The sequence below is a fragment of the Vigna radiata genome, chromosome 7, assembly GCF_000741045.1.
Source record: "Vigna radiata var. radiata cultivar VC1973A chromosome 7, Vradiata_ver6, whole genome shotgun sequence".
Taxonomy (NCBI): Eukaryota; Viridiplantae; Streptophyta; class Magnoliopsida; order Fabales; family Fabaceae; genus Vigna; species Vigna radiata.
This window is the reverse complement of record NC_028357.1, coordinates 54,253,651-54,275,688: the sequence shown is the minus strand read 5'-3', so window position 1 is coordinate 54,275,688 and position 22,038 is coordinate 54,253,651. Positions and strand designations below refer to the sequence as shown.

At 31.2% G+C, this 22,038-nt stretch overlaps 4 protein-coding genes across 6 annotated transcripts; all 4 read left to right on the top strand.

The window, feature by feature from the left end:
• The first annotated feature begins 3,153 nt into the window (after positions 1-3,153).
• On the top strand, positions 3,154-6,020 carry LOC106765813 (serine racemase). 2 transcript variants are annotated; one of them, XM_014650557.2, is made up of 7 exons: positions 3,154-3,231; positions 3,815-4,005; positions 4,171-4,257; positions 4,334-4,564; positions 5,093-5,166; positions 5,266-5,452; positions 5,608-6,020. In XM_014650557.2, exons 2-7 carry the CDS (start codon positions 3,830-3,832, stop codon positions 5,858-5,860), a joined length of 1,008 nt encoding a protein of 335 aa, XP_014506043.1. In that variant the 5' UTR covers positions 3,154-3,231; positions 3,815-3,829; the 3' UTR covers positions 5,861-6,020. The 2 variants fall into 2 exon arrangements, with proteins under 2 accessions (XP_014506043.1, XP_022640064.1); XM_022784343.1 differs by lacking the exon at positions 4,171-4,257 and having other exon boundaries at positions 4,295-4,564.
• Positions 6,021-6,798: 778 nt separating this feature from the next.
• On the top strand, positions 6,799-11,160 carry LOC106767604 (actin-depolymerizing factor 12). The gene is made up of 4 exons (XM_014652528.2): positions 6,799-7,173; positions 7,681-7,940; positions 8,120-8,266; positions 11,058-11,160. Exons 1-4 carry the CDS (start codon positions 7,171-7,173, stop codon positions 11,137-11,139), a joined length of 492 nt encoding a protein of 163 aa, XP_014508014.2. The 5' UTR covers positions 6,799-7,170; the 3' UTR covers positions 11,140-11,160.
• On the top strand, positions 11,152-15,330 carry LOC106767317. Of its 2 annotated transcripts, none has more exons than XM_014652178.2 (8): positions 11,152-11,415; positions 11,729-11,901; positions 12,276-12,369; positions 12,640-12,750; positions 12,855-12,944; positions 14,454-14,539; positions 14,620-14,684; positions 14,912-15,330. In XM_014652178.2, exons 1-8 carry the CDS (start codon positions 11,263-11,265, stop codon positions 15,019-15,021), a joined length of 882 nt encoding a protein of 293 aa, XP_014507664.1. In that variant the 5' UTR covers positions 11,152-11,262; the 3' UTR covers positions 15,022-15,330. The 2 variants fall into 2 exon arrangements, with proteins under 2 accessions (XP_014507664.1, XP_014507665.1); XM_014652179.2 differs by having other exon boundaries at positions 11,282-11,415; positions 11,739-11,901.
• A 1,731-nt stretch (positions 15,331-17,061) lies between these two features.
• On the top strand, positions 17,062-21,910 carry LOC106769562 (UDP-D-xylose:L-fucose alpha-1,3-D-xylosyltransferase MGP4). The gene is made up of 4 exons (XM_014655230.2): positions 17,062-17,934; positions 19,163-19,324; positions 20,273-20,488; positions 21,351-21,910. Exons 1-4 carry the CDS (start codon positions 17,449-17,451, stop codon positions 21,558-21,560), a joined length of 1,074 nt encoding a protein of 357 aa, XP_014510716.1. The 5' UTR covers positions 17,062-17,448; the 3' UTR covers positions 21,561-21,910.
• Positions 21,911-22,038: the final 128 nt, after the last annotated feature.

The following is a 22,038-nucleotide window of genomic DNA, read 5'->3' as shown; positions in this document are numbered from 1 at the left end:
TGTGTTTGGACGCAATTTTTGTCCAAGTACATAATCACATTTTAATCCTTTGTGTAATGTTACTTCAAATTTCATTTAATAAATTATTCATTTGAAGAAATATTAGAATAAAAGAAAATCAAATGTCTCATTAACAATCTAAAATATCACATAAGTTGTTTTTTTTTCTGTGCTAAAACGGTATTTCACAAAACATTTTGAAAAAAACATTAGTATAAAGTAAATAAAAAGGAAAAAAACATTTTGAAAAAACATTAATATGTAGTCTTATAATATTTTTTTTCCATGTCTAAACAGATGGAAAACGTTGGTCATGACGTTTGGTTGACTATATGATAAATCTATTTGAGCAGAGAACGAAAAGAACAGACGAAAAAACATAAAATAAATAATTTGTGTTTGGAGTAAACGAGGTTGTTTTGTAATTTAGTAGTTAACACTGAGTGTTGAATAACTTCATAACACCCTACACAATGTAAAACATTAACATTTGCATCATACCTAAGTTTAATACTAATTATGTCATTAACTAGCCCCTAATTCATGGCTTAGACGTAAAACTCACAACGTTAATTAAATAAGAAGAATGATAACAGCAAGAGCAAGCCTTTGTTACGACCTGTACCTTCCCGCGACCTTATACTCCATACATTCTCTTTTTATTTTATTTTTTTCCAAATATCCATAATCTATATGTACTAGATATTTGAATGTTTATGTAAGTTGGCTTTTAATTACATATGAATATGATTCTTAAAACTTTATAAAATACATAAACTTATCTTAGAGTATTGGTTGTATGGAAACAGATTATAATACAAAATAGAAGAATATCCAACAATAAATATTAAAAATAAAAGATATTATATATATATATATATATATATATATATATATATATATAGTTTGCTAATTTACGTGAGGTTTTTCAGTTGGTACATTTTAGCAATGTACCAGGTTACAAAAATGTCCCTATTAAAAAAAACCAACTTTAAATCCAAGGGTATTTTAATAATTTTAAAATTTAATTTAAAATAAAAAATAAAAGGTAGTTGTTAAAAATCCTGATTGGTCCACGAGATAAATTATTAGCTTTTATTATATATTTTTTAAAGGGTAGTTATTTTTTAAAATAAAAAATAAAATAAAATGTAGTTGTTTTTTAACTCATACGGGTTTTATAAACTCAGAAGGGTTCTATAAACCCTAAACCCTAAAATCATTATATTTTTTAAAAGGCAATTGTTTTTTAAAATAAAAAATAAAATAAAAGGTAGTTATTTTTTAAAATTAAAAATAAAATAAAAGCTAATAACTTGAACCAATCAGGATTTTTAATAATTACCTTTTATTTATTTTATTTTAAATTAATTTTTAAAATTATTAAAATACCATTGGATTTAAAGTTAGTTTTCTTTTTTTAACAGGGACATTTTTGTAACTTAAAACTTCCTACACTTTGCTAAAATGTACCAACTGAAAAACCTCTTACGTAAATTAGCAAACCCATAATATATATATATATATATATATATATATATATATATATATATATATATATATATATATATATATATATATATATATATCGTGATATGAAAAAAACATAGGATAAAAAATTTCATAACTATTTTTTTTAAGAGAAAAATTTACTTATTTAGTGATTTATCTAAAGCAATGCTGTTATGAAAGCTTAGTTTATGAAAGCTTTGTTAATTTTTCTTTATATGAAAGATTTGTTATTTTATTTAATTTATGAAAGTCTGTCCTAATATGATTAGGAGAAAAGAAATCATAACTTACTGAGAGATTTCAACAATTTAAACATATCCTAATAATCTTAGACAAACAAAAATTCATCATAAAATCAAAAGTTGAGAGATTTCAAAAATTGAGGCTTTGTTCAACAAACTAATCTCTGAAGATATTTTAAGTTAAGTGATCTTATAAGTCTTTGAATTTTTTGTTAAATTAATTTTGATTTGAATTTTTATCACAACTCTAAACACTTTTACTTATCCTATACAAAACTGATCAACAATTTAAACATATCCTAATAATCATATATAAACAAAAACTAATATTGAAATTAGAAAGCCACATACAATCATTTATTTTCCTCTATGCACGTAGATTTTTTAAATGTCTGAATAAAGAGTACAAAATAAATTAGCTCTTATGAAAGTTTTAATTGAGCAAAGAAGTTGTACTTTACAATAAGACTTTTAAAATAGTATTTGATATTCAAAAAATTGAAAAAAAAGGTAGAGAAAGTAAATAAAATAGTTCATAGATAAACCAGATTAATTGATTTTTCTATTTACAAGTTTTATACTTTAGTAATAAAATATTCAAACTTAATTTATAAAATACCATTTTTACTGTTTTTACATACTCTACAATAAAAAAAAAAAATTCGTCGTTGAACGTGTTTCCTCACGAAATCTAACATTCCATAATACTTTTATCATGATAATGATATTGTCTGAACTGATGATCCTTGATTATGAGTGATGTAATCTCAAAAAACAAGTTTTCTCTGAGTTACATGTATCTAATTTCAACACATGTAAAATATACTACACATAAATAATAAAACTGGTATATTATGGAAAAAATATTAAATTTTTTAAGTTGGGTTAAAATTAAAGTCAAATAAATTTCATAATTTTTTATTTTTTATTTCTTTAAGAATTCTGAATTATTATTTTACTCATAATATTTTAAATTATAACATTCAAGTCCGTGTTTTAAGTGATTAGTTCAAATAGAATTAAATATGTTCTTAGATTTTTTAAGTGATTAGTTCAAATAGAATTAAATATGTTCTTAGATTTTATATGTAGAGACAATTTTGGTTTTAGTTTCTCTTAAGGTACAACTTAATTTGAAAAAGAGACTAAAACCAAAATCGTCACACAGTATAAGAACTAAGAATATATTTAACATATTCAAAGAATTAAGAACATATTTAACCTATTCAAATATTATGTATTAATGTCTATGATAGGATTTTTTTTTTCAAGATTATTAAACTAAATATTATTATCACTTATTCTAACCCAATTAAAAAGAGACTCAAGCATGTGCTCAATGACTTAAAAAATAAATAAATAAATAAAACAAAAAATAGAAAATGACCCAAAAATATTTGGGGAGATATTATAAGGTTGGGAAGTGGAAATGAGAACGAGGAGGAGCAGGAGAGCCACCAACCAGAACTTCTCGGTAGTAAGTTTCGGATTTCGAACCTCTTTTCTCTTTTCATTTTAGTTTCAGAATCTCTTTTCTCAAGATTCTAGTGCTTCACTTTTCAAACATACAAGATTCCCTTTGTCAGATTCTTATAAACATTCAACGATGTACCAGTGTTTTTCATCCATGTTTGTACCAATTTTCCCCACACTTCAATTGCCCCACTCTTTTATGGAAATTTTTAGTTTGAGATCATAAGAAAATTATCTGGTATTCAGTCTAATCTCCTTTTTTTTTCCTACAGATTTGAGATCATTAGGTTTAGAAAAATTTAGATGAGTTGGGTCTCTAGCATTTGTAACTTTTTTGACACTGTAACTCTTTATGGCGTAGCACCCTCAGATGGAGGTTAATATGTCTAGTTACCTTCAATATATGGAAATGGTGTTGCTTGGTAATAGTGGGACACATTGCTACAACTGTTTGATGGTGTGCTTGACTGTTTGTTTGGATAGTTGACTCACTTTCACTGGGAAAGGCGAACATTGATGGGTTGGTGTTAAGCTCTGTTTCTAATAAGGATAGAAGTACACACTGATCTGTCTTTGTTGACTTTCAGAGACCAATTACTTAGATGGAAGAAGAGGGCAAAATAACAAAAGGAAAATATGCTGCTGATATTTCCTCCATAAGAGAAGCACATGACCGAATCAAATCATTGGTTCATAAAACTCCGCTTCTGTCCTCCACCTCGCTGAATGTTTTGTCAGGAAGGCAGCTCTACTTTAAGTGTGAATGTTTACAAAAGGGGTGAGAAGTGGATATTTTATGAATTGCACAGAATTTTGGATTCTATTTTTTATCTCTTATTTTTTTTTTCGGAGTTAATGGTGTACTTTACAATCCCTCATAATTTTGTACAAGTGAAGAACAAAAGATGATGACATACTTTCTCTTGTATTCCATGGCCATTAGGGGAGCTTTTAAATTTAGAGGTGCCTGCAATGCTGTGTTCTCTCTCAATGATGAAGATGCTTCTAAAGGGGTTGTAACACACAGCAGGTTTGATAGTGAACATAGATTTCTTTTTTCTGATCAGAATCTGTCAAGCTCTTCTGATCGTGTTCTACAAAATCAGTGGAAACCATGCTGCAGCATTGGCTTTGGCCGCTAAACTACGGGGGATCCCTTCATATATTGTTATTCCAAAAAATGCCCCAACTTGCAAAATTGAGAATGTAAAGCGGTATGGTGGTCAGATTGTCTGGTCTGAGCCCTCTGTTCAATCCAGGGAAGAAGTTGCAAACAAAGTGTGGCAAAAAACTGGTGCTATCTTTATACATCCGTATAATGATGGACGCATATTAAGGTACAAGTACAATGTTGATGATTGTATAATTTGTTTGTCTAGATGCCCTTCCATTCAACTCTTTTGGAGGATAAACTGGGGGTGTACCCATTCTTTTTCATAGCAATTTACCAATTAGATCATGTACCATTTTGGCCAATCTTTTTCCAGTTCTTAAAAGAAGAAGCTCCTTCAATTGGCATCTTTGTATTAAAGTTTTTTTTTTCTTCTCTTCTTTCAGTTATCGCTTCTCTAAATTCGTTTTTGAACTAACTTATTCTTTTTAAGAAAATCCGTAAAAATCTGGGCCAAATGCAACCTAGCTATAATTCATTGACACTTGAGCATCTCTTCTGATACTCTTTTGTCATTATTTTTATTTCTCACCTCATTTCTGAATGATTGCTAAGCTGTTAGATAAATCTATGATATTATGTCGCTGTCTGTTCCATTCAACATAAGAAACTTGATATATTACGTAGGCTCATGCTTTAGGAACTTGTGATTTGCAAACAATTGCACTTTTAACATATTGGATTGTTCTTGCAGTGGCCAGGGTACCATATCCCTGGAGATTCTGGAGCAAGCCCCACATATAGATACGCTAGTGGTACCCATAAGTGGTTTGTTCACTTTTTTGCAGTCAAGCTGTCAACCAAATGCTGTAAAATTTGCATTAATTTGAAATTTGCTTCTTGGTTTGTCAACTAATGAAAATGCAGGTGGTGGTTTGATATCTGGAATAGCATTGGCTGCCAAGTCCATCAACCCAGCTATTCGTATTTTAGCTGCTGAACCTAAAGGGGCTGATGATGCCGCGCAATCTAAAGCAGCTGGGAGGATAATAAGATTGCCTGAGACAGATACCATAGCTGACGGTCTTCGAGCATTTCTTGGAGATTTCACATGGTAAAAAATTCTTTAGTAATTACGATAGTAAACTGAAATTAAAGTTTTGGCTCCTTTTTTGTTCTGTCATAAATTTTCTTCAATTTACTATTATTTTACAGAGGAATTCTCTTGATTTGTTGTGCTTGCTAATGCACCATTTTATGATGGAACAGGCCTGTAGTACGAGATCTTGTTGAGGACATTATAACTGTTGAAGACAGTGAAATAATCAAAGCTATGAAACTGTGTTTTGAAATTCTTAAGGTTGTTGTAGAACCAAGTGGAGCAATTGGCCTTGCTGCTGTTCTATCCGATACCTTCCAGAATAATCCTTCTTGGAAGGAATGCAACAACATAGGAATAGTACTTTCAGGAGGCAACGTTGATCTGGCTGTGCTTTGGGATTCTTTGAAGAAAGGAAAATGACCTCTACTTTGCTTATGTGGACCTTCATTGCTCTAAATATGAGTGTAAAAGCGATCTAGTTTTTATGATAAGTCTTTTCCATTGCTTCAGGTTACCTTGTTGGGATTGAAACTCTGATTTTGTGAAGAATGATTTAAAGAGTCGTTCATTGGAAGGAGAATTCAACTGAGATTTCAAAAGACTTTTTTACATAAAAAAAAAATAATGTGGATTTTAAAAGATTTTGTAAAAGGGTAATGATTTTTATTTTACTTTAAAATACTTTTATTGTTGGAATTTTGTAATTTGGGTTTGAAAGGATTTATAAATATGAAATTGTAAGATTTGAAAGGATTTTATGATATTACAAGAATTTAAGTGATTTCATATATTTTAAGAAATAAATCATAATTACTTTCGATCTTTATTTTCTTTATGGAAGAATGTAGTTTTACATAATATTTTAGTGGTAGATAGGGTTGACATTAGAGTAAACTATCAAAGATACAAACATTTGATATTAGACTAGTAAGTTATTATTAAAAATAAGAAATGATTTTATTATTTGCTATACATTGTCTTAAGTAGATAGAATGTTATAGATTGGATGAAAAGAAAAATGTTTGGAAGGAGGTTACAATTTTAAATATCATTTTCTACCTTTCTATATATAATTATCTTCTGTACCTTATTTTGAACGAGTGTGTACGCATAAGCATTCAAGCAAGAGAAAAATAACAAAAAAAATTGTAAAATTCTCTCATAGAGAGTCTGTCTAAATTACTTTCATGTATAATAAGAATTTTGTAACACCCTAACATTCCAACATTCTAAGTCTTTTCCTATTAATATTAAAGTGTGCAATTGAGTTAAAATACTAAAAGAAATTAAAAGGAAAGATCAAACAAAGAATTTGGTCAATTAATTTAAATTCTGTCACAGATAATAAAAAAGTTGTATGAATTATTTCATCAATTGATTTTAGGATTTATTTTTTTTACATTATGCCGTTAACAAAAAATTGAAAGAATACATAGATAGAATACAGAAGAAAGAAAGTAACGTGAAAAGATAAAAATAAACTTGTGGCGGAAGAAAAAAATTACAACAGATTTATCCATTAATTTCTCCCTGAAGTTCTAATTTTCAGATGCTATCTTAGTCTTCTAAAAGTTGCACCTCTCGTTGTGCAAAATAAAAGCCTCTTTGTTCGTTATTTTCTCTGCATACTAGTCATTGGGTCTATCGTTCTCATTTTCCAATCTCCATTGCTCGAATCACTTTCCTTTCATTCACATTTCGCAGGGCGCTTCTTTCTCATTGCTGGCAAAATGGTATGCATTCTTTGTCCCTTCTTTCTCTATGTTGCACACTTGTTGACCATGTTTTGTTGATAATCTTGAAGATATAAATTCCCTTTTCTTACCTTTTCATCTTTTGGAAAAAATATATATAAACTATATATAACCTTTGGATGCACCATCTTAAAAGAGCAACACTATAGTAACATATTTAAAAGAATTTGGATGATTTTGCACTTACCCACATTAAGTTCAAGTTTTTCTTCATGTCTGATGTGATTCTAAGAAGCTGATAGTTATAGTTTTTCGTTCAAAATGGGATCTTTTGCCTCTTGGTTAAAATGATGTGTTATCATACCCTGTAACTGTAACCTAAAGATGATAACTAGCAAGCCATTTTCCCACCTAGCTTTTCATCTGTGAGTTATAGAAGTTGCACGGCTTTTCAAAACTCAATTTTTTTTTTTTATTTCCATCTGAGGATGAAGAATGTATAACAATCTTTGAATCTAAAATTCGGGACATGAAATTTTGGGGTAGGCAAATGCAGCGTCCGGAATGGCTGTGCATGATGATTGCAAACTGAAGTTTCAAGAGCTTAAATCAAAGAGGATTTACAGGTATATTGTGTTTAAAATTGAAGAACAGCAAGTGGTGGTTGAGAAATTAGGGGGCCCCACGGCAAGTTATGAGGACTTTATGGCCTGTTTTCCACCAAATGAATGTCGTTATGCTGTCTATGATTTTGACTTCACAACTAATGAGAACTGCCAAAAAAGCAAGATCTTCTTCATTGCATGGTACTCAATTTATATACAATTTGCCTTTGATTTCATAGTTCTGGCTGAACAATATGTGAAATTACAATGTAGTGTGTATACTATATATTGCTCGGTTCATTTTGTGAAGAAACAACTTATGTATATCATTGCAAAGTAAGACAATCTGAAACACCAGCTTAATCAATCCTTGTGTGCAGGTCACCAGATTCCTCAAAGGTGAGGATGAAGATGGTGTACGCAAGTTCTAAGGATAGATTCAAGAGGGAATTGGATGGCATTCAAGTTGATATGCAAGCAACTGATCCAAGTGAGATGAGCTTGGACCTTGTTAAAGCACGAGCCATGTAATTGGCCTTCTTCATCACTGTTATTATCTCTTCTATGTTATGGATTAATTCCCAACTATTTTGCAACCTTGGGAGCCATCTTTCTTTGCCTATTATAGCTTGGATTCAACAGCAATCACAAATCCAAAATGACATGCATATGCATCATTCTTCCATGTACTCGACCATTGTTCAGTTTTCTAGCGATCTTGGATTTCTGGCTTCTTTGAAAAGCCATGTGTAGTGGTGGGTTCAAGATCAGTAGCATGCATTTATTATATATCTTAAGTAGGTTGGTTATTCTCATTCAAAGTTAGTGGTTTTTGTGCAGAAGCTACTGAAGAATGATGGCACTGATATGTGTCTCATGTTTCTCCTTTTTTCTGTTCTTGTTAACTATTATGTTTCTTCATTTTCTTTATCTCTTGTTTGCAAGTACTATAATGGTATATATAGTACGATACAGATAATGATGATATACATATCTTTTAATTTCCTGCTGTATATCATCTTCTCACGTATCAGATGACAAAATTAGTTTTTATATATATCACCATTGAATGCTAAAAAATCAGAACTAACAGTAATCAGAAGATGCAACTAGAACATTATTATTTTAAAATTTCTATATATACTTTACTATAACTGAGGCAATTATTTACATAGGTATATGATTTAATCAGATTCAAAAAAGTTAAAACTTAAGACAACCCAGACTTTACTAGATCTTATAAAGATAAAGAGAAAATATGTACAAGATTTGTGTATAATAGAAGATAAGGTGATATAGTCCCTTTTTTATTATTTGTTTTCTCGCAATTGGTAAATTATATATTAACTTCAATTTTAAATTTTATCACTTATTTATTTTTAAAAATGATAACATGTTTACTGTTTTGAATTGTATTTTGTTATTTATTGTACAAATAATGGTTTTAATTTTATATTTTAAAGAGTCTAAAAATACTTATTGACTTGATATATAAACTTAACTTAGTTTAATATTTTTAATAATTTAAAAAAAAAATGGTCTATAGTTCAGTAGTTCGACCTGGAACTTTATAATGATTAGGACAGCCATGGAAATTTAAATTAAAATATGTCAATTTCTAATCTATGGACTAATCTAAATGAGTTAAATTTACCAAAATTAACATCTCTACAAAATGCAAAGTTTTTAATGATACTAAAAAATATACAAAACAAGAGTTCTTATAACAAAATGGTGCATTCAGAAAAGTAATTCAATTAAGCATTTCAAAAATTACATGATGAAACAATGCGACTATAGTACAAGATTAATCGATTTAATTCTAAGAAAAGAGATTATGAATGCAGAATAAACAACTTTGTTTATAAAAATGAAAGATTAAAAAAAGAATTGAATGATGTTTTGTTATCTGCTAAAGAAGTCAATATTAAAACTATTATAGTAGAAAAACCTTGTGAAAAATGTCCTACACATATTGAGAAGATAGATTACTTGACTAGTACATTATCCAAATTCACTCAAGGTAGAGACAATTTAAATGTTGTACTAAAATCTTTTGGCAGAGCAATTTACAGACAAGAAATAGGTTATAAGACTCAATCTAACAGAACCAATGCAAAAAGATTTATTGACTTGAGTAAACTTGTTAAACATGCATGTTTTTTTTATCTTCTAGATGGAGAGCATGGCGGCCTAGGTTGCCCTAGTTTCTAGAACAAAACATTTTGTATTTGCTAAGAGGTCCTTAACCATGCCTATTTAAGGAAGACTTTAGACTACATGTAAAGGATTGATTAATGTTAAATTGAGAGACACTTTTATGTGCATTTGTAAGCTTTTCTCTTTTGTGGGAGTTGCATTCTTAGTCTCATCTTGAACCTTGGCTTAAGTGGTAACAATCACCACTTATCTTGAGTTTGGTGAGACTTTATTTCTTTAAGTGGTGTGTCTTCCTTTCTTCTTTATTTCCTTTTTATTTTCTCCATCTTTTATTATTTTAATTCGTATTCTTATGTTCTTTATATTTTTTTTGTCCCTTTTAATGTTTTCACAACTTTATTGTTTATTATTAGTATCTTTCATTTCTTTTTCAATTGAATCTTCAATTCTTCTCTTCTTAGTTTCTTTAAAATGCATCTTCACATCTAAATAACCATTTAATTATCTTAAATGTATAATAATAATCCTAAAATTAAAAAACTATAACACAACACTTTCACTGTTTATTCTAAATATAAGATAGAATTTATGTGAATAAGTGCTTCCACTTACATTAGTTTAAGGGGATGTAAAAGGAAATAAATGTATAATGATTTTATTAGTTAAGAATAAATGCCTTTATAAAACTTTTTTTTATTTTCTATGTTTTGTAACTTTATCTTTCAAATATAATACAATTTTGTTCTTCTTAATTATTGGTTAAACACAACACTATAAACTTAAAAAAAAATCTTGAATTTTTTTCGAATTTTCCCACTACTCTTAAAAAAAAGTGGAATAAGTTACATAAATATTATAAGAGTGAAATGAAATAATAAAAGTAATCCAAAAAGTTATATAAATCAAATAAGTGGATTTTAAGAAGTAAAAGTTCACAATATTCAACTTCTAATATGTTATAAAGTATATCTAATTAAATACTAATTTTCTTTTAAGATTTTTGACAATAAATTCTAGTCCTATTTTTTATATTGAGAGCCACTTAGGAAGATTAGTTACATTAGCAGTTCTTTGATCAAATATCTAAAATATAACGTAAAACTAGTAACATAAATTATAATTACTGATAACTTTTATCTACAATTTCCCAATCGACAGAGACCAACACAACAACCTCTTCCAGTTGCAGACTAGGCTTCCTTATGATTACGATGGGAACTACGTGTTTCCCAACTACTAATGTTCTTTTCAAACCTCAAAGGCTATCTGGAATTTCTCTATCCTCTGTTTCCTCACTCCCAAACCCCACCTTCGATCCTCTTATTCAAACTTAGGAAATGGTGTAAAGTTTTCGTCTTTTTCAATGTCCAAGACAACCCATTTGAAGGTCTCACAAGATGCACTCTCTCCCACGGAAGAATCACTCTCTTCCTCTCCTCATGTAATTGGAGAACATGACTTACTCGTTGTGGGTCCCGGGGTTCTTGGTCGTTTGGTTGCTCAGAAATGGCATCAGGTATTCTTTCATTTTCTCCGGCCAATTCACTATCGTACATTGGAACGTTAGTTCATGCAATTCGTTTAGGACGAATATATAGCGTTATGGTTAATTGACATTGTATTCAGAATTTACTTGTAGCAGAATAATATATTTTGATGTATGATGAAATTGTTGGTTTTTTTTTTAATAATTACTTTATAAGTCATATTTAAGGTGGCTTCTGTTTGGTTGACGATGTAAAAGTTTTTACGTTGCTACTCTTATGATTAGTCGATATTCAGTAGCTTGTTATCTATATGTTTGTGTGTATTTATGTGTTTGCAAGCAGGAAATTCCAGATTGTCAAGTTTATGGCCAGACAGTGACTACTCATCATCACAACGAGTTGATACAAATGGATATTTACCCGTCTTTGAAATGGACGGAAGCTACTCACAGATTTCCAAATGTCATTTATTGTGCACCACCTTCCCGCACACCGGACTATGCTGGTAATGTTAGGTGAGAAATCTTCAGGGTATGGCAACATGCTAATGAGTTTGTTCAAGACTTAATATACCTGAAGTGTTGGTCAGTTAGTTTGGTTATTTCCAGTTTTTTAGTTGCTCAACTTGTGCTAATGCTCACCTTTGTTCTGGATAATGGATTTTTCTGTTGACTTATTGGTTGCATTTTTACATGCATCCTATTCATAGGATGGGCAAGGTTATCTCATGTTTAGCATACGAGTATTCTGTTTGATTGCTTTCATCATTGCCTGTAGTAACATTGAGTTGATTGGTCAGATCAACTTGGATTTTCTACTTAAAGAAATGACAGTACAGTAGTTTTCTTCTTATGAAATCATTTACTGATGTGGATGGTCAACTAATCAGATTAGCTGCATTATGCTGGAATGGGGAAGGTTCTTTCTTGTTTACGTCAAGCAGTGCTCCATATGATTGTAATGATAATGGAACATGTGATGAGGTGGGTTATACATCCAAACTGTCATATTCTTTTGTTGCTTCTCTGTTTTTATTTTATTTGATTTCAAGGAGATAATTACAGTGTACATGGTAGTGATACAGGCTTCTTTTTTCCAAATAATGTAATGACCAAATTGTTTTAACTACACTTGTGCAATTACAGTACTTCTATTCCTCTGTATCTTATTCACATTTGCCAACCGATACTGTCAGATTTTCCCTTTTTCTGGTCTTGAATGTTTGTTGATTTATCCTGATGTACTTCATTTAGGATTCTCCAGTTCTGCCAATTGGGAGGAGCGCCAAGGTTGATGTCCTTCTAAAAGCTGAAAATGTGGTACTGGATTTTGGTGGCTGTGTTCTGAGATTGGCAGGACTATATATATCCTTGGTTATGTTCAAATTATCAGGATTGTAGGAATTTGATTTTAACCTCAGTAATATTTGCCACTATGCTTTGTTTATTTCAACCTTAACCAATTTTACAAAGAAGACAGAGGTGCACACAATTATTACTTGGAAAAGGGTACTGTTGATAGTCGTCCTGATCACATCCTGAATCTTATACATTATGAGGTCAGAGTACCATTTCCTCTCTGATTATTTCTGTATTCACTTTCCTTTTTGGTCCTGTAACTTCTATTTAATATCATTGAACCATTGAAGTGTACTCTGTTGAGAGCTAGTGAAAAAAAGTTCAGGTGGTGGTGTTAATGAGTTTCAAGTAGAAAACTCACTCAGCCCTAGTTTACTGATTTCTTCAAGAAATATCACAATAGAAAACAGAGTACATCCATTTGATGGTTTAAACTTTAAATATATTTAAAGCAGAAAACCAAAAATGAATTGGCAGATTGCATACCTGGAAAACTGAGCAAGCACAAAAATCAACTATGATACAGAGAGACAAACTGAAATTAAGACAAAAGCTCAGTGCTTATTCCGATTAGTTTAGTTCTTTATTTTTGTGTTTTTGAAAGCATCTAAATATAGCAGAGAGAGCTTTGGGCTCCCCCAACCTCTAATAAGCAGCCACTATAATATAAGATTTGTGAAAATTAGATTATTTCAACTATGGACATATTACATGTATATAATTGATTGTTGTCATAATTAGAATTGGACTTTTTGTTTGCATAAGTTTGTTAAAAAGTGGTTTTATGGTTACTATTTTTGTTTAGAGGTGTAAAAACAGCTTCTACACTAGAAAGAGTATTATGAAAATGAAAGGGAAAAAAATCTTTAAAAATAAAACAGTTATAATCTTTTAGTCTTAAAAACAACTTGTTTGTCAGAATAAATTACAAAATTGTAGCTGTTGCCCCAAACATCCATCTTATCTTAAACAGATTATTTTCACCTAAAACAACTGAAATATGTGGGAAACAGCTTTCCTAGACGAGTGCTAAGTAGTACTATACTTTTACTAGTTTGGCCAAAAATGGGACCTATGTCCATTCCCAATCATCCATTGGTAATAACGTTTTTTTAATCCACTGTAGCCTTTCCAGTCTTCGTGTTTAGTTGTTTACCTCAAACTCTCAGAGCTAAAGTTGACTCAAAACAGATAACTGTTTAAGAACATCAGTTGGATATGGTTGCAACACGGTGTCATGCTGTCATTTTTTATGGTTTAAAGTTGTCTTAGTTTTGCTCATGAGCTTTCTCATCTCTTCTAGGAATTTCTAGAAAACTGTTACTTTGACTGCACCTCAGCAGACTTATCTCTCAACATGAGCATTCTTATCGAGTCTACTGGAGCTTGTTGAATCTCTGTACATTTGAAAGCATGCCTCAATCATTATCTGCTGCTACTTGAATGCTTCTAGTTTGGTTCATGGACTCATTTTTGTTTTAAGTTTTATATGCAATAGCTGCTTGGTTTTAAGCAAATATAAAATGCAAGGCTCAAGTAAAAACTAATATCAAATACGAAGATATGTTTATAATTATCTAAGAAACCTTGAGCCTAAGTGAGGTCGTCCTCTCTGTTTTCTTCAACATATTTTCGTTTTCTTAATGTATTTAGCTTTGTTTTATGATGAGGTTAGAACCGGTGCTCATTTTTTTATGTTTCCACAACAGGATGCAGCCTCCCTTGCAGTTGCAATCTTGAAGAAAAAATTCCGTGGACAGATTTTCCTTGGTTGTGATAATCATCCTTTGTCTAGGTTNGGTGCTTTATCTTTAACTTGTCAAATTACACTCTGAATATTTAAAGAACAATCTCAAACTAATCATGGGTTTGCAGGCAGCAAATGATGGACCTGGTTAACGAAAGTGGAAAATTCAATAAAAAGTTTGATAAATTTACTGGTGAGTTCTTTAATGGTGAAACATATCTGGAACTGATACTGTCATATTACTTCATTGTATGTTAATTTAGCCGATNCTGTTACCCTGTTTACATACTGTGTGGGTATGAAAATTGTTTCAGAAATGAACAAGCTTACTATACGTGATGAATTGTGATTATATGACTGTAAGAAACACGCAGTTTTGATTTTGAAAGATAATGAATCTTGGTATATTTTGCTTTGCAGGAACAGATGATCCTCTAGGAAAAAGATTAAACAACACAAAAACCCGCCAGGTGGTTGGGTGGGAGCCCAAGTACCCTAGTTTTGCTGGTTTTCTAAAGAGCAGTCCGTGACAAACTCTTGAATTTGTCTATTGTTGTTCACTCTGATTAATTTGGAAACCACCATGTATACATAAGGTGCTTAGTTAGGGAATTCTTGCTGTAGATGGATAGTTCATGCATACCAGTCACAACTATGCAGTGTGCATATTTTCCTATTTCTTCAGATTTGACCTTGGCAAATAGGATGATCAGTTATTGAACTGTCTTGAAACTGTTCCATATTGCATGCATATGTTTTTATACCTCGTTGAGATCAAGATGCTTTTGTGATTAGGTTTTATAAGGTTTTATCTTGAGATGGTACAAAATTTAAGATCTTAATTGTTGAGTGTTATCTTTCTTTCTTTCTTTTTACTTTTTAAAGTGTTGTGAAAACTTGAAAGTGTAGTGAATTAGATTTGTGAGAGTAGTTGAACAAGTGAATATACTTCTGGTGTAAAACTGAATTAAACTTTGGTGTTATTTTCTTCTTCTTTATCATTATTTTATTATTTTATTATTATTTTCTTATGGAACTTACATCTCATTCTTAAAAGATTAAAATCTAAATATAAAATTACAATACTTAAGATATTAAGATTTTCATAATAATTTAATTTGTTTTTTTTTTCTTAATACATTATTGGTGTAAAATTATTTGAAAGGAAAAATATAAATGTGTATAAAAATAAATGTTTTAACTATAAGTTGGTCATCATGTTAGAGTTAATTATCACATTCTAGAATTTAAAATTTCTTTAAAAGACACATTAAATAATAAAATGAGATATGAGTATTTAAAGACAAAATCTTGCATGAATTTTAAATTTTAAAATGAACAATATCTCAAAAATATAATAATTATATTTAATGATGTCTTAAGGAATTTAAGATGAAACAATTAAAAAAAAGTAAATAAACGTGTAAAAATAGTTCTGTGTATGTACATATGATAAATAGTGATAGAAAGATAAAGAAAGAGATGTGAACATTATATACTTTTATAAATTTTTATTTTTAACTTTAATTAATTATGAAAACAAAATGTCGTGTTTACATAGCAAAAACAACGCCATTAATCCGAAAAATCCCGAGTGTAAAGTATTGTATCCTTAATCTATATGTCCAAGGATTTATCTTATTTTATTTTAAAAGCACTAAACAATTTGCTTTCTAAAAGTTAAGACAATATTAGAACTTCTATTCTGTTGAAGTACAAACACTTTGGTACTGTAACACTTATGTTTATGTTGATTACTTTAGTATTTAGAGAAAAACACTTTCTTTTATCTATCCTCTTATATTATAAAGACTTAAAGAAAAAGATAACAATTTATCATATCTTAAATGTTAATTACTAAATTACCTTAAAAATCTTATTTACTTTACACTTACGTTTTTGTTTCCGTATTGTGATTATTTTTGCAACTCTCAAAGTAAAAAGTAACATACTCATTGACAATAGAAAAAATATTGAGCATTGAAATTTTGCATACTTTAGTGTCTCGTGTATCAAATTATGTGAATAGACAATTTTAGTATCTTGCAAACGTCACAATTCATTAGAACCGTCAAAACGGGTAACTTGGTCTGACTTGATCTGATCCACTATAAGTTGTTTATTTAACGAGTCAACCCAACTCGTGTTATTTATTAATGAGTCAGAAAAATTCAAATCCAACAGATAAATGGTTGACTCACTAACTCACTTAATTACAATTTTTTTTTAAATAAAAAAAATTATAAACTTTCTATTATTAAATTTTAAATAAATTTCACTCCCAAATTTTACTCTAAGTTGTTTAATTAATTTTGAAAATAAGAAACTTAAATAATTTTTTCAAATAAAACATACTAATAAATATCTTTTTATAAAATTAAAATTAAATTTTAATAAAATAAAATTAGTAAATGGATTGATGGGCTAACTCGACCCACCACATCTTCAACTCATTTAAATGAACTAAGTTAAAATCTCATTTACATAAAAAAAAAAATTACAATTTTTCCAAATCCGTGAGTTCTGAACAATTTTGATAGCTCTATCATATATCACCTAAATTAATTTTAATTGTTGCAGAAATTAAAATGGTACAATTCAGAGCTATCTATCATTCCGCTGCGTCTTTTCTTAGTCGGAGAAGCCTCGAGGACTCTAAATCGGGATCGCACAGCTCCGACAGGGGTTCTCCTCAAGGCATCTTCCATTAAGCGGTCATCAGAGCTTCAGGTTGCGTCTTCTCATTCGGAGGAAGCTTCGAGGAGTCCGCAACGCGCCCTTCGGTCACTTCTCGGAGCCGCTCATCCATCAACATCTGCTGAAGATTTTGGAGCTTGGATATGGCGTGATGTACAATGATGTCGAATCAGTAGGGTTGTGATCCGGAGTGAATCAGAAATCCCTTCTTCTCATTCTGCAGAAATTCCCAATCTTCTTTGTTTCTGCATCCATCAGCAATGTCCTCCTTCCTCCACCAGAGAACTTTGCAGAACCCTTTCTCCAACCCATTTCCCGTTTCAGCTTCATCTTCAACCAATTCCAAGAGATCCTTCTCCTCCGTTCTGGACCCCACCACCATCCTTGCCCTGCTCGCTCTCGTAGTCGTAGTGGGCGTCTTCTGCCCCTGGCTCGGCATGCCCCAAGCTCTCTCCTTTACTTTAACTTCAACCTCAGCTTCCAAATGGGACCACTACACACTGGAACAAGCCCTCTCCTTCGTGGCCAAAAATGGCTCCGTCATCGTCTGCATTGTCAGCCAACCCTACTTGCCCTTCCTCAACAACTGGTTGATTAGTATCGCCATGCAGGATCGCCAAGATATGGTCCTTGTCATTGCTGAGGACTACGCCTCGCTCCACCGGGTCAATGATCTTTGGCCTGGCCACGCTGTTCTCATCCCTCCCGTGCTTGATGCTGAAGCTGCCCATAAGTTTGGCTCTCAGGTTTCTTTCTCACTGCATTTAACTGGATTCCTTTATGCATTAATAACACTAGGAAATGTTAGGAGTTTCACTCTGAATACAATAACTACAAGTGTGTTACTTAACGTTTCAGACTTTTCCATCCAATGGACTATTCTTTTGGTTTGGAGTCCCCCACTGCTCCTGTGCTTTAGTTTTAACTACTGGAGCTTTCATCAGAGCAGGGTTGTATAAAAGGCTGCTTATATGTTAGATTAAGGTGCAAATCTAGAACCGGTAGGTGAGTCTGTTGGAGAGAAAGGGTTCATGAGACTGACTTAGACTTAAAGTTCACTTTAATAAGACAGAAGCAAAATCTATTACAGTAAAAATTGTTGAGTCTATTATGTTATCTGCAATTGGGTGTTCTCTATTCTCACGATGAAGATATCCAGTCCTCATGATCGACTAGTCCGGTGTTCGATGTGAGGGGTTGTTGGAGACCTCACATCATTTAGAGATAAAGACGTGATCAAATTATAATGTATAAGTACAGTGCTAACCTCATTGGTTCCCAACACATTGGGTGAGAGATGATATGGTGAAAGTCACCATGAACATCTGATTTTTAAAGGGGCAACCCTTCATTACTAATAGGAAGTGTATGTTTGGGTATATATCCTAGTTAAAAATGTTTACCTTGGAAGCACCAGTTTATAAGTTGTTCGTATAATCAAAGAGTAAGTAAGTGGATGTGTGGATTAACTTTCAATAAACATTTACAAGATAAGAAAATAAAAAAAGGTAAAATGAATTAACTTTTTTCATAACTTAAAACTAGTTTATACACAAGTTAAAATAAGTTTAGTGTTTCCAAGTGAAAGAGCTCTATATAGTAATTTATGCATGAGTTAATTTAAACTTACGGGAGAAGCTTAATTCATTTTGTCTTCTTATTTTTATTTATCTCTAAGTTTAAAAAGTTTGTTTAAACAGGGATAAAATAGGGCTAAACTAGTTTCATATAAGTTGTAAGTTGTTTTCATAAGTCATCGTCAAGAGCTTATTGACATTGCCCAAAAATAGTTTATCAAAGTGTATCATTTACTTTTATAAGCTTTTCTAAATTTCAAATAAGTTGTAAATAAGTTCTTCCAAGCACAACTTCTACGCAATGTGCTTAAACAATGATAAGAAGTTGATTTTATTTATTATTTTTTTGTGGCACTTAGTTTTTCTGATCTCTGCTCGGTTTTTTTTGGCCATATAGGGTTTCTTCAACTTTACAGCCAGGAGGCCAAGACATCTGCTGAAGATTTTGGAGCTTGGATATGGTGTGATGTACAATGATGTTGATATGGTTTGGTTGGCTGATCCATTTCCTTATCTTGTAGGGAACCATGATGTGTACTTTACTGATGATATGACTACAGTGAGTGTTCTCTTATAAGTTCATTTCCTTCTGACTTGATTTCAATTCATTTATTGTAATAAGAAAGAGTTACATCGATGTTGGAAACTACTTGTCTAGGTTAAAGCAAGCAATGTATATCAATTCATATTGGAAGTCATTTTTGTGAAAAATTGGTGCTGGGGTTTTTATAGTTCCACTATGTTTGATTTGATGACACATGATGCTTGACTTACCTTTTACAAGATTGTCAGATATTGGATTAATGCAATAAGTGAAGGTTGATCCAAGGTTGACAGACATAAGGGTTAATACATGGTTTTTGAAGTGATGGTTGATACTATTATTTATTACTAGATATTTCATCAGGATTACTCTTCAAAAACCAAATTGATATTGCTTATTATTCATACATAGTTAGTAATTCCATATTGTACCGCCAAAATTTTTAATTTTAACACAAGACTTGGGTTGATCATGCTATACCTTCCTTCACTTCATCGTCATTGCCGTATGAATAGTGTATAGATAGAGTGATAATGTTTGTTATGATTGATAATTGGAATAAACATTGTTTCTGTTGTCTGTTTTTGGTTTAAACCCCATTTTTAATGAATGTATGAATCAATTTTGCAGAGAAAACATCATAATATACATGATAGTACTTGAAATGAATATCCAGAAATTCAATGATATAAATATCTTCCTTGTCTGACCCGTTGAGGATTTTCTTGTCTCTGAATGACTGAAGAAGATAATCATAAATGTAATCAAATAATGTCAAAGGAGATTCCATTGTAATCCATTTGGGTTTGTGCTGATGTATCCTTTGGTGCTTTCGCATGATTCTAGTAAATTGTCTATTATTCTTTTATCATTTTCCCTGTCTGAATATGTTTGCAATTTTAGTGTGAAAATCCATTTTGTTTTGTACTATTGACTTTATCTTTTATTTCTTTCTGAGATCAGATCAAACCATTGAACCATTCTCACGATTTACCACCACCAGGAAAAAAAGGCCGTCCTTACATTTGTAGCTGCATGATTTTCCTCCGCCCTACCAATGAAGCAAAGCTAGTTTTGAAAAAGTGGATTGAGGAACTTCAGATTCAACCGTGGACTAAAACTGTGAAATCTAATGACCAGCCTGCTTTTAACTGGGCTTTGATGAAGATTGCTAAAGAGGTTTGTTGTATTTTCTTACTTCCTTCTAGTCTATATAGCCTATGTAGACCCAAATTATACTTATATATGGTAGGAACTTGTTTGGATAGTCAATCAGGATTCAGGATCTTTTATTTCTAATAATGGCGCATAGGCTTAAGGACAATCAGTAATAAGTAAAGTTTGTTTAATTCTGATAAATTAGCAAAGTGCATGCTATTATAAACTTAATTGGAAAGTCTATTCTTGTGACTTGACAGTTTAATTGGTGTCAACTATCTAGTCTGTACCTTATTGCTTATCCAGGTGCTACTTCTATTTTCTATTCATGACCATGTTTTGAAATTCCCTAGATCTAAAACTTCAATAAGTATGGCCCAATTAGGCTTTGGTCTCCTTCCAATATGGGGTTCGGTGGAGGCTTAGAAGTACGTAACCTTATCCTCAAAAAACTGCTGTTTTTTTTTCGTTTGTTGGATTATTTGTGTGGCATATTACTATAAAAATAATAAAGAAATAAATGCACTGGTTGATTATACTGTAATTTACTATAAAAATTCTGTTTTCCTTTTGGTTATTGATTGTTCTCTGTGGTTTATCAGGCATTACAGAGTAAATCATATCTTAAACGTGACTTTGACTTTTAAGGCTTGTGTTTCAGTGTTTCTTTATTTTTATCTGTCATTTTGGTCTCCAAATGTTCTCCTTCAAAGGTTCTTTGTTCTAAAGCTTGATCTCTAGTCTGATATATAACCATGTTAAATCATGGATTTATTGGCCACCTAGAAGGAGATGGTGGGATTAATTTAGTTTTTAGAACATCTAAAATATGTACATCGTATCGTATAAATTGTTCTTTTCATGATGAATTTTTCCATTTCAGGTTGATATGTACCTGCTGCCACAGGCAGCATTCCCCACCGGCGGATTATATTTCAAGAACAAGACATGGGTGAAGGAAACTAAAGGCATGCATGTTATCATTCACAATAACTATATCGTTGGGTTTGAGAAGAAAATAAAGCGGTTTCGTGACTATGGCTTGTGGTTGGTAGATGATCATGCACACGAGTCCCCTCTAGGAACATTATGATCCTTGGTAGATGACAAAACTTTCTTTAGCTTTGGTCCAAGCACTTCGATTCAGAAAAATCCTTGTTCTGCCAATTTGTTCATCCTGCTTGCATAAGTGGGTGTTTACTCCAGATTACAACCGTTACTGTCAACAATGCAACACTGACTAAATGATGGGTTGGGAGAAAATGGTCTCTTGCTTTTAATTTTGTGGAGAAAAAAAGGAAGAGAAGGGTAGACTTTTATTTGGTTCTTCATAGTTGTACCTGATGTATAATGTTTACTAAGAATATTCTTCCATTGTAAGAATTATTAATTTGGCATATATAATATAATATGAAAGGGAAATACTGGATTCAGTATAACAAACATTATAGTCAAAACTGTGATCTTCAAGACCGGAAAGAGAAATATGGATTCTATAAATTTTATTAAATTTATATTCACACGTATAAAATCATTGTCACTTATAATTCGGCTTTGAAAGAAAAAGAAAT

What these genes read in the sequence shown, in the direction of transcription:
- LOC106765813 (XM_014650557.2), top strand. Translation starts at nt 3,830, where the DNA reads ATGGAAGAAGAGGGCAAAATAACAAAAGGAAAATATGCTGCTGATATT. An exon ending in GGGGTTGTAACACACAGCAG is followed by an intron (nt 4,258 to 4,333) that starts GTTTGATAGTGA and finishes CTACAAAATCAG; the next exon opens with TGGAAACCATGCTGCAGCAT. An exon ending in TTTCTTGGAGATTTCACATG is followed by an intron (nt 5,453 to 5,607) that starts GTAAAAAATTCT and finishes ATGATGGAACAG; the next exon opens with GCCTGTAGTACGAGATCTTG.
- LOC106767604 (XM_014652528.2), top strand. An exon ending in AAGATCTTCTTCATTGCATG is followed by an intron (nt 7,941 to 8,119) that starts GTACTCAATTTA and finishes CCTTGTGTGCAG; the next exon opens with GTCACCAGATTCCTCAAAGG. An exon ending in CTTGTTAAAGCACGAGCCAT is followed by an intron (nt 8,267 to 11,057) that starts GTAATTGGCCTT and finishes CCCAATCGACAG; the next exon opens with AGACCAACACAACAACCTCT.
- LOC106767317 (XM_014652178.2), top strand. Translation starts at nt 11,263, where the DNA reads ATGTCCAAGACAACCCATTTGAAGGTCTCACAAGATGCACTCTCTCCC. An exon ending in TTGCTCAGAAATGGCATCAG is followed by an intron (nt 11,416 to 11,728) that starts GTATTCTTTCAT and finishes GTTTGCAAGCAG; the next exon opens with GAAATTCCAGATTGTCAAGT. An exon ending in GACTATGCTGGTAATGTTAG is followed by an intron (nt 11,902 to 12,275) that starts GTGAGAAATCTT and finishes TCAACTAATCAG; the next exon opens with ATTAGCTGCATTATGCTGGA.
- LOC106769562 (XM_014655230.2), top strand. Translation starts at nt 17,449, where the DNA reads ATGTCCTCCTTCCTCCACCAGAGAACTTTGCAGAACCCTTTCTCCAAC. An exon ending in CCCATAAGTTTGGCTCTCAG is followed by an intron (nt 17,935 to 19,162) that starts GTTTCTTTCTCA and finishes TTGGCCATATAG; the next exon opens with GGTTTCTTCAACTTTACAGC. An exon ending in TGATGAAGATTGCTAAAGAG is followed by an intron (nt 20,489 to 21,350) that starts GTTTGTTGTATT and finishes TTTCCATTTCAG; the next exon opens with GTTGATATGTACCTGCTGCC.